General features: G+C 42.8%; 1 protein-coding gene across 1 annotated transcript; it reads right to left on the bottom strand.

Moving 5' to 3' along the window:
• Positions 1-2,532: 2,532 nt before the first annotated feature.
• Positions 2,533-11,715, bottom strand: znf281a (zinc finger protein 281a). The gene is made up of 7 exons (XM_079176859.1): positions 11,601-11,715; positions 9,517-9,970; positions 7,555-7,656; positions 6,990-7,116; positions 5,654-5,737; positions 5,428-5,546; positions 2,533-5,338 (listed from the first exon to the last, which is right to left on the bottom strand). The coding sequence occupies exons 2-7, from the start codon at positions 9,919-9,921 to the stop codon at positions 3,746-3,748; spliced, it is 2,430 nt and encodes an 809-aa protein (XP_079032985.1). The 5' UTR covers positions 9,922-9,970; positions 11,601-11,715; the 3' UTR covers positions 2,533-3,745.

The raw sequence follows: 11,715 nt of genomic DNA, 5'->3' as shown, positions 1-11,715 counted from the left end.
CACACCTCCTTGGTTACTTAATAAAATCGCGTCACACCTGCACTATTCTTGCTTGAACGTTTATGGCCCGATTTTCTCATTTTTCAACCATGACAATGCACTTCTCGATGGTGACGCATGATGAGGCACAGAAAGTTCTAAGTTTAGAAAAAAATAAACAAACTTATCATCTGCCATATCATCATCCCCAACATTCAATAGAAAATGCAGTCATTTATTAACTGAACAACATGGGAATGGCACTGAATTACACAAGTTTGGGTGTGTACAAAAGTACATAGTGTGAAATGATGAGCAAATTCATGTTTGAAAGCACGCACGCAGGTTGTTTTTTTCCACGCTGACAGGAAGACGGCCTACTTCTCTTTTTGATTTAAGGAAGCACGATTTTAAGTGTTCCCGCACACACAGATAATGAAATGGAAATCAAAGAATAACAAAAAGGCGGCAGTGGTGGTAGCTCTCTGGGTGGTGGGCACTGATATTTGGGGGCTTCTTGTAATATTTAGTCACTTGTTCATCAATATTTCTTTAATCTCGGACACTACGTCTGCTTTGGTGTCACCATTCTTCCTGTGTGTGTTTTGCATGTTTGCTCTTGCTCAGCAGCAGTACTGTTGAAATAATTCAGTGAGACTCACCACAGATGAATAACATATGTATTCATCTATTTCCCCAATGGTTTGCTTACATAACCACTAACATTTACTTGAAGGAAATAATTGAAAGAAAAATAGGGGGGGGGGGGGGGTACTTAACTGGAACAAGGCTGTTTTAGTATCCGTGCTGCATCCTGAATCACCAGCTCACAGATCACTTTTATGAGGTGCGATGTGATTTTAAATGAATGACTGTAAACCATACAGTCCATTAAGCCCTCATCCTAAGAAGCTACATTTCTTTTAAACGCAGAAGGGGCTATTGATTGAGCCGAGTGGACGGCACACCTCTGTAGAACACACTTGCCTTAGAAACTGGGAACTTATTATGAAGCTAAAGTCCATGTTTTCCTGATCAATGAAATGCAGAGACATAGCCAGGCAACAGCTAAAAGGGAGTCGTAATTTCTAGATAAGCACGAAAGCATATTTGAACTGTATTGTTTGATAACTGAGGCCGACCGCTTCTCACTTCTAGACGAACACCATCACCCCCCAGTGGAGGAATACGTTCAGCCACATTAAGCTTTAGTAAGCCTCTTATGTTCTCCCAAACACTTACATGCCGAGTGTATACGCGAACGTCTACTGTGGCGATGAACGGCTCCAATCTAATGTCAGTGTAAACATAAAAATGCATTTGACCAAAGCATCAACATCTTTCACACCACTTCCCACATACAGGAGGACAAGAACTCTTGAGAACAGTTTTTTTTTTTTTTTATTGTTTTCTCCCTAATCAGTTTAAATTCATTGGACAAGTACAGTCTTGTGAAACATGTCACAAGAAGCTGGAAGAACATAAAAATGGAAGATATCATCAGCTACAAAATTTGGCAGTGATAAAAAAAAAAAGGGGAAAGAAATATAGTAAAATGATACAGGGGTCAGAATTCAGTTAAGTAAGATGTAGTGTTTTGTAATTATTTTGTAAACAATAAGCATATTGAAGCAATATGGCAAATTAGATCTGGAGGAGGTCGAACTGATGAGACTGAACACTGGTTGGCATAAGACATTTACAGGAACCGTTAAGCAACAACGTCTTAGTGGGTCACATAAATGTCATGTACACAAAACTAGTCACACAGAAACATGACATTTTTTTTTTATACATACAACAGCATCTCTGCTACATACATCAAACCTTCACTCCTTTATCCTGGTTTACTGTGATATGAGGTATATGAGAGGCAAATCCTTTTTTTAAACGCCTCAACTGTTCAGCATGGCAACATATCATTTAAGATATCACAGCATTGCATTCACTCTGCCATGTTTCATGATTGCTTAAAACAGGCCGTTGGGGGCGTTAAGGGGTTTAAAGACTCAATCAGCAGAGTGATATCATTTCTAGCACTCAAGGCCAGTTGCAGCTATGGAAGACAGCGAACTTATTGTTGTCTTTACAAAAAGAATTGTACATAAATACATTTAAAGATCAGCAAGAAATTACATTTAACATTTACTAGACAATATCTTGCAGCCTGCACTTCTCAGGAATAGGCACCCAATTTCTAACGGGACAAATATGCTCGGTACTGCCGGCACGCGTGAAATATCTAAACGCGTACACATTTTATGGTCAGCCACCTTTTTGCTCATAATGCATATGGCTGCCTCTCAGTAACAGCTGAAGAAAATACTTGATCACTAACACATTTGTCATCAAATTCAATAAGAAAGCAAAGCTTCTAAGTTGGGTAACAAGTCAAAACTAAAACTAGAGGTTTGAATTACATTTACATTATCCCGATTAAATGTCACTTTATTTTAAAAGTCCGCCCTCCCTCCCAATCTAAACCCTCCCTAAAAGTAAGGACAAAGAGAAAATGTTAATGAAAAATCCCACTTTCACTTATCAACCCCGCCCACCATCCCCATATAAACCATGCTACCCAAACAAAGGGTATCCACATCATACACCCAGAATATGTTCAACCCAGAGACCCGGTCTGTATATGCCCAAACAACGACGCGTCTCCGTCAATAAGCCAGTCCATTCCTGATGTTTGAGCTTCCTTGATTCCGACAAGGTACTTTACGCAATGTAAGAAAACGGCTCAAAGTGCTAACTGGATTCTTTTAAAGAAATAAGAGAACTGAGGAAGAAGCGGAGGGCAGGGAAAGGGGGAAGGCCATTCTTTCGTTGCCCAACAGCAACCTCTATTGGCCAAAGAAAAGCCCTAACATCACTTTTGTTCTCCAAAAATATACCAAGGACAACATTTACCCCCGAACCAGCCCCCACTCTTCCTCGACTTCAACTGGCAGCTCCCCAGAATGAATAAATCTGTTATTTTACATTAATATATATTCTTATAAATATATATATATATATATAGATGTGTGTATATATATATATATATATATATATATGGCCCTTATTGAAGAAAACATGAGTTTCACATTGACACGAAAGTACCATAATCTCTATATAGCCAAGTAGAAAGTGTTTTCAGTGCTCAAGTGAGCTGGCAGCAGTCTGTTTATGTCACACTCATTCAACAAGTAATAAAACATAAGAACAATCCTCTTTGAAGTCACAAACTTAAACTTCTGAAAAGAGCGCTCACTGCACCTCGTAGGCTTCTCCTTTTCCACTTTTTCCTGAGTAATACTTTAAACCTTGTAACAGACAACTTTTTTTTTTTTTTTGCTATTTCAACTCTGGGCTATTCCCTGCCATCGTGGTTGTTCTCATTATTGTTTTACAATTGTAAAGTTCATTGCTCAAACACCTCATTGTAAAAGAAATATGTCCCGTACTACGCTACACGTATTTAAAAAAAGTACTTTCAGTTCATGAGTTTTGACCAGACCTAATGCCACTAATATGACGAGAACAAACAGTAAATACATATTTAACTTAAAAACAACAGATACTTAAAAAAAAAAATTGCATTTGTGAGGAAGCCCTGTGGGCTTATTGTGGGGAGAGGAGTGGGCACAAAACCAGAATCCGAATAATTACAAAGATGTCACTTAAAAAAATAATAACAATAATAATAATAATAATAATAATAAAATAGGAGCACAAAAAATAAAACTGAGAATTTAACGCATGTTCTCTCCCTTTCAGGCTCTCATCTGTAGCTTTGGCTTGTTGTAGTTTTGGAACCTGTACTTACTGGCTCATTGACATCAGATAACAAACTACTATACCCTGAGAATTCAGACACAGGCGTCCGTATCCTGTGATCCACCTCCCCGCTAGAGTCAGTGCCGTAAGACATGCCACGGCCATCTGACTTGAATTGGGAGCCAAAGGCCTGGGCAAAGTTTTCGATCTGGTAGGAAGGCTTGGAAGAGTCCAGAGAGGCCAAATCCTGCGAGGCTGCCAGCGGGTAGACCACCGCACCGTTCTTGATCGGAGCGTGGTCCTTCTGGGTGCTCAGGTCAGAGGGGCTGATCTGGTAGGAGGAAGGGGGAGTGGAGGAGTGTTGCTTCTCCATCTGGTCGGTGAGCTCCTGAGAAGGGGTGAGCTGCTGGTGTGTGGAGGCCTCAAGGCCGCTCAGGTGGAAGCCGTGCTGCGGCGAGGATCCCGTCAGCATTGCAAAGTGAGACTTTGGCACAGAGGAGGGCAGCGAAGGCGAGGCCACCGACTGGCCAAACCCGCACTCCATCGGGGACGTAGTGTAAATGTTCTTGTCAGCGTAGAGGGGATTTCCCGGGTGGGAACTGGTGAACGGTCCTGAGGCGGGCGGCCCGAGGCCCAGGGGGAAGCTGGCACTGTGGCTGGTGCGCTCCAAAGCCTGCAGCAGGAAGCGAGAGTATTCGTGCATCATGCCGGTCTTGTCTCCGGACGGACTGGAGGTGTCAGCGTTGTGGCCGATGTCGGAGCAGTCTGCGGAGGCGGGGTTCAGCTCCACGTGATGGTCGCTGATGTCGAAGTGAACGTCGTGGTGCGAGCCGTCCGGTTTCTGGGTGTAGTGGTCGAGGAGGCTCTGCAGCACCTCGTCTGGGATCCCGGACTTGTCGAGATTCAGAGGCGCGTCGCTGTCCATCACGCTGGAAACGACACCCTGAATGACGGACTGCTGGGACGACAGGTGACCAACGCCGACATCATATTCATTGCTGGTTCCTCCAGCCACCACCGGCCCTGCTGAGTTTGCATTGTTAGCTGCATTAAGGTAGCGTCGTTTCTTGAGGAACTGCATGGCGTCGTCGTAGTTGCTGCTGCTGGCGGGGCCTACTTTTGCCCCGTTACCGTGCATGAGGCCGAGACCATCCATGCCCTCGCTCTGCTCCAGCGAGCCCACTTTGGCCTGTCCCAGAACCGCTTTATCCAGGCTCTTACGGTTAGCCTTCTTGAAGGCCATCTTTGGGGCCCGGCCGTGGTGGCCCTGCTGCATGCTGGGTCCCGGCTCAGTAGAGGAAGATACCGTTTGATTCTCCATTGAGTAATCATGGATGCTGTAGCCGTCAGGTACATCCCCATGAATATGCGGTACCCTCAACCCTCCTCCATCCCCCTTCTTCTTCTTGCGCTCCCCTCCCTCGCCAGAATTTTTGGACCTTCCCCTCTTTCTCCCAACATTTCCCTGAGTGATTCCATAGCTGCCATGTCCCAAGTCTACACAACCCAGGTCCATCATCCCAGGATCCAGCCCCTTCTTTATGGCTTCTCCACAGGTTCGCTTGTGCTTAAGCAGTCGGTCTGTCCTAGAAAAATACTGAAGGGAATAACACCAAATGTTGTTTTAAAGCTTTTGACGCATAAAGTGTCGCATTTGATAATCGGGATACTAAGCAGCTCACTGACCTGTTGGCAGGTCTCACATCTGTACGGCTTTTCTCCGCTGTGAGTCCTCTTGTGCCTCTCCATGTGGTACTTCTGAATGAAACGCATGTTACACTGGTCACAGCTGAATGGCTTCTCTCCTGCAATACAAGAACAGCGATGCTCAAGGTTAGTTGTGATTAGAGGCACACAATGACTCGCAGGTTGAATCAGATACGGCACGGATGGTTGTCTTTGAAACACTCACCACTGTGGATTTTCTCGTGCCGCTGGAGAAGGTATTTCTGAATGAAACTCATGTTGCACTGATTGCATCTGAAGGGCCTTTCGCCTGAAACAAAGCCACAGAGATGTATACGGTTACAGTGTTGCATCCCTGTCACTACCCTTCTGTAGAATGGTTCACTTATTCGTAAAACAATGACATGAAATCCAATCACTTCGCTCACTCTTCACCAAAAGCGGTACGTGTTACTATTGCAGTGGACTGCATTGTATTTCACAGGTGTTCATCCCGTTCTGAAATACGATCTTTTAGTCCATCGACTATACGAACACAGTTAATTATTTTGGTGCACGGAAAACTTTGAATGATTAACTATTAATTCAACAGAGTCTGAGATTTGAAAACAGTTTTACATAAATGAATTCAATGCTATAAAATGATTGTTATACAGTACAGTAGTTGGGAATAGAGCACAAACTGAAATTCCCAAGAGTGATAAACGAGTGATTCTCAAATGAGGACATTAATCCTGTGGCAAGTCAGGAGGAGCCAGAATTAAAATGTGGTACAAAACAAAACATAACACTCTTATAATGCTTTATTACAGGCGAGTAGTCATCATGGTTGCAAATATGTAGCTACTTATTTATAGATTGTTTTGTTTTATTTTAAACACAGTAAACATTACTACTACATTCCTTACCTACGATTATGAGCAAGATATTATTTCCTTCTTGGACCAATTCAATTACAGCTCCCCTGCAGAGCAGCTGCCCCATACTCACCTCCCGCCACAGCCTACATTAGCCTCATGTTTTACGTTTAAGACGCGCGTTTGCATGCCTGTGTTCATCTTCTGTTACATGCAAACCCTGGACGGGAGTAGAGGAGGTTGTACCAGCAGTAATTTAGCTGACTTTGCTAACATTCAGTCGACAGCGTCGGAGCAGAAAACAAAAGCGAGTTGCGCTGCTCCAGGTCGCGCTGCCCTCAGTTTCCATCACAGTAATGTCATTTTGACGACTCTGTTAAAGTTAAAAAGCAAAACACAGGGCAGTGATTCGGCTCCTTGATATTAATTAATGTTTAGGGGAAAGCGAGAGGCCAGGGATAATTTCTAAACTACCTAAATATTATGCAAAAATCTGTGTTTACCTCAGAACTCTTATCAAGTACACCGAGAACCAGCTGAAGGCAATGTTGGATAAACTGTACAAGCAGTAATGATAACACGGGCTTTAGTTTCTTCAGATTCCAGAATAATTTAATTAAAGTTTTCTTTGTGAACTCTCGACATGAAGAAGCACAGGAAGGAGAAATGATGAGCACCATAGGGGACGCGTGGACGCTTCACTACCTGTGTGGATGAGAACGTGTCTGCGTAGGTGATAGGAGCTTCTGAAGGATGCGGCGCAGTGCTCACAGATGTGAGGCTTTGTTCCCGGCGACAGGCTGCCTCCATCTGCATCCAGCATCATTGATTGCTGTGGAACAATAACAGAGAAACACAGGGGTCAGATTCACTCAGCTGTCTTCTATATTATTATTACTATTATCTATTTAAAGGATAAGTTTATATTGTTCATGTCGAGTAGATGTGTCTGATGAGCACTATGCACGGAATTAAAAACATCTAAAACAGACTTATGTAGACAAAATTACACATTTTTATTGATATAAAATGATTCTATGGGAAATTGTTAATGCATTACTCTACAGTTAAGCCTCATGACTTTGTTTTTATTTGACAAAAGGCAGGAATGCATTGGTGTTCATTTTGAATAATAAAACAACACATTAATAGTCGTTTCTTTGTCTTCACGATTAATTGCCTTTTCACAATTATGATGGTTCTTTAGTAAGGACTTAAAATAGCAAAGTATGAGGCCATTCACAGATATATATATAAATATGTGACAAACCTTTGCCTCGCTTCTCTTCTTTCTTGGTTTACCCTCCTGTCCATCACCATTTGACCTCCGACCTTTTCTCCCAGCGGGCTCCTTTCCTAACTGACTGGGCAGCTGTGAGGATGACAAAGGGAGAGGGCCGTGAGAGTGAGCCACGAGGACATTACTTGATTAAAAGGTAAAGGGCCTTCAGTCTTAAAACCATCATGCAAACAAGTCCCATGTTTCATTCAAACAAACAATCCCAATATCTAGTGATTGTTTGTTGGAAACTCACTGTGCAAGATGTGGTTCTAGTCGTGAAATAACAATGCCTTAAATGTATGGCCTCTCCTGTAATTCAATGTTAGTCTTTTATTCCCTATTTCTAACGAAAGAAATATAAAAACTGCCCACCGTGCACACTAAACTAATCATTCAGAAGTATAAATCTTCACTAAACAATCTGTGTGGGGTTTTTATTCTAGAAAGTAGCTCCTGATTTCCCCTCTTTATTCTTTCTAGCACTACCCTTTCTTTCCCAGTGAACATGCTGCACATCAGTGCCATATGGAGACTGACCGGGTAAATGTGGGCGCACCTGCCGTTTCAAAATCAGCCCAAATTTTAGGATAGAAACTGGAGAAAGAAAGAGCCGAGCCAAAAAGAAATAGGTCCAGCTTTGACTTTAGCGGTTGGGCTTTAAGGGGGAAAATCTGCTACAGACTGTGGGGCTTATCTCATCAACGCAGCTCTCCAAAGAATAAAGAAAATAATCACGAGAGCCAGACTAAACTATTAATGTTTGGGCTCCACGTGTTGTGTTGAAAAAAATACCCCAAAACATAAAATTGTCCTTGAGTAGTCAATTTATTGAAAAAGATCTGGCACAATGAAGACAAGAATTAATTTTGTTTTCCAACAAACTTGCGTCTAGAGCCCCGATGACCTTTGATGCCTGGCTATTGTTAGAAGTGTGTGGTTGTGTGTATTTCTATTTAAATGAGCACAAAAGACGTCTGAAATGAAGTGCAAGCTTAAACAAGACAGCTGTGTCCTTGCCAGGACGTTTTCATTCATGCGGAGGCTGGATGACGTCACCCTTCTACCCAGAAAGAGAATCAGAGGGAGGGGAGGGGAGTGGGGGGGCTCATTTATATTTCGCGTTTCAAGCCCTCGGTAGATTTATGTCACCATAAACAGTTTCACACAAGCTCCTCCCCCTGAACCCATCCTCTCCCTTCTTAGGCTTTTTAAATATCAGCTGCTTCAAAACACAGTAGGGTGCATTTGTGGTACAAATTTACTGAAAATGATTCTAAATTAAGTCGTTTTTGGGACAAATCTGGGCATATATATATATATATATATATATATATATCTCATGTTTGACACTACACTGGTCATGTTAACAAACTGTAGCTAATCACATAATGCACAAAATGAAAAGCCTATAACAGGCGTTCGTACAGCTTTTTAAGGGTAAAATTCAAGCACTTTCAAGGCACCTACACCAGAAATGTCCAGACTCCCAAAGTCTCTATCATGATATCTAAATATTTACTATAAATGCAATTGCAAAAATGTCCTAGTAGTTTGTTCTCAGCCAGAGAAAAATATGAGAATATTGTAGTAATTTTATAGGACAACCCATGATTTCATGCGTTTCCAGGTCAACTTTTCCTTGATGAATCAATTAGTCAGTTGGTCTATACAAAGACAACAAACAGTGAAATAAATGTCTTTTTTTTGTGCAACTAACATTCAAAAAACCAAAGATACTCAGATTACGACGCTATAACGAGCAGCAAATCCTCACACTGGAAAAGCTGAAACCAAAGAATGTCTGGCGCTTTTGAGGGAAAATACACTTTATATGATTAATGAATGAGAAAGATATTTGGCGATATATTTTCCGTCATTTGACTAATGAACGGGACTATTTCTTTCAGCTCTAAACTCGAGCACAGATGTTTTCCTATCGGTGGTACTTACATTGCCCATGTTGAGGTCATGCACCAGCAGGTTCTGGTTGTTGCTGACTGTCACCTCCAGCAGCTCGGTGCTCTTCCCCAGCCCTCCGGGGTAAACCGGCAGGCGATAATCGTGCTCCGACAGCTTCTCCTGCTTGATACCCATGGCGTGAACATAGTCTCCCAGACCCGCACACCCCATGCGGCCACCCTGGTAACCCATGCTGCAGTCGGGCGAGTCACGCTCCTTCTTTAAGATCATTTCTTGAGGTGGGAGGTCCTGCATAACGGAGTGGGCGGCCAGCCGGGTGAAGCTGGTCACCGGAGGGAGGTGGCTGAACATTATCATGCCCGAGCCGAAATTGGAGTCCATGCTCCCGTTGGAGCGCAGGTATTCATTGCCTAGTTTGTCTTGAATGATGTTCATGATGGATGCCGGCGGGCAGGAAAACTATGGGTTGGCAATCAGTGTCATCCTGTGAGAAAAAGAAGAAAAAAAAGAGCAGAAGTCAACATTAAAACCCTATAACTAGCAATCAATCTGTGACGATACACACAAATAATAGACAACAGATAATTACGCAGCCAGTTAAGCTCAGTCTTCAAGAATCAGTGCCATGGCCTCTGATCTAACAACTGGGCGCTTAGTCGGATTAAAACCAACGGTTTATGGGTCAAGAAAAGGGCTGCAGTCTGGCAGCATGACATGAGGAAACAAGCAAAACAGACAAAGCTGGGGGCTATAGTGTACACAGTCCTCTGTGGTTGATTACAGTGTTTGTGCAGTATTTTACAGGGCAGAAAGGTCACTGGCTGCAATGCTAGCCACAACATGAGATGAGGAATGAGCGGATTGAAGTAGTGTTAATCTGTTTGATGGGCCTGTCTGACCCAGTCATCCTATCTGCATGAGCTTATCTGCCAATGAGAGTGCACAGACTGCATTAGAAACACTGGTGTAATTACGTAGTTTCTGGATAAACAAATGCATGTTTTTGTAATCGCTTTGAGCGAGATGTCTAATGCAGACATTTGAGCGTTAACATCCACATCAAATGTGATTCGCTGTGATGAATACAATATATAAAAAAAAAGTTTGTCAAATTTTAGAAAGGTGTCTTTGAAGTAAAAATGTAAAATGTTCCTGCATTTTCCACTAAAGTTAAAATATAAGATATAATAATAACATTCTCTACAGTTGTCTTTGCTCGCTCCTTGTACGAGTGCTATCTGGCTGCTGCCAGATGCCTTCAGCTCTGATGGTGAGCTAGCAGCAATAACCTACTCAGCTAGCACAAAGACAACTTTTAATAAATTAAACAAGACTTTAAACCGCTCCGAACAACTTCCGCTTTCTCAAATGTGTTGACGTAGACCACACGTGTGTCGAGGACGCTAAATCTGCGTTCATGTATAAAAACTACCAAGCTTGTTCGCTGTGCAATTAACGTTAGCTACCTAGCTAACCATTTGGCTAACCACTCTTGCGGGGCCCTTCTTCTTTGTGATGCAGGATCAGGCAATAATTAATATGGCCATGCAATAACAGCAGCAGACCTGCGCTTGATGAACACCAGTAAACGAGCAGTTATGAACAGGAAAAAAAACTGTTAAAGCACGTGGAAAGTCTGTGCGTTTGTAAACGTGTAAATAAAGTTAGTTTTGTACTTTTTCTTTTAGTTGAAATTAAAGAATTAGTATAAGATATCAGTGCACACTAGCGTCACACCAGACGTTAAATCAGCGGGCATGAGAAATGATCAAGGACGAACGCTGGTTAGCGCCTGAGACATAAAACAACCAACACGACTGGTCTTTACATCGGTTCTACGTATTCTTAGCCGTCTCCCCCCCGAGTCGTTGAGTTGGTTTCCTGGACAGTGGACCGACTGTAGGTGATAGCGCGACAACACAAGCATGACCCATAACAAACGGCCCACACAACTCCAGCGAACAATGATGCTCGTCCGGGCTAGCCGAGCCAGCTAACTTAGCAGCTAACTAGCGGTAACGTTAGTGCGCTTTGTTGTCTGTCCCGTGCGAGGAGTTCAACCGCTACGGCGACCGCCTCTTCCCCCAAAGTTGGATTTTATGAATTTCTCTTACCGGTGCAGGACCATGACCTGCTATTGTGGCTCGAGTAGTTCACCCTCAGCTGTCCGTTTCAATATCTAAAGCCAAAACATTGTTCTCCCGCAGCTGCTGGGTTCTTCCATCTTGC

This window comes from Pholis gunnellus (genome assembly GCF_910591455.1).
Source record: "Pholis gunnellus genome assembly, chromosome: 17".
NCBI lineage: Eukaryota > Metazoa > Chordata > Actinopteri > Perciformes > Pholidae > Pholis > Pholis gunnellus.
Note: the sequence above shows the minus strand (reverse complement) of the source record. Positions and strands in the feature narration are given on the sequence as shown.

Excerpts from the sequence above, each read along its gene's own strand:
- znf281a (XM_079176859.1), bottom strand. The coding sequence starts at position 9,921 with ATGAACATCATTCAAGACAAACTAGGCAATGAATACCTGCGCTCCAAC. Across the intron at positions 7,657-9,516 it reads ATGACCTCAACATGGGCAAT|CTGCCCAGTCAGTTAGGAAA; the intron begins GTAAGTACCACC and ends TCATCCTCACAG. Across the intron at positions 5,339-5,427 it reads GATGTGAGACCTGCCAACAG|TATTTTTCTAGGACAGACCG; the intron begins GTCAGTGAGCTG and ends TATTCCCTTCAG.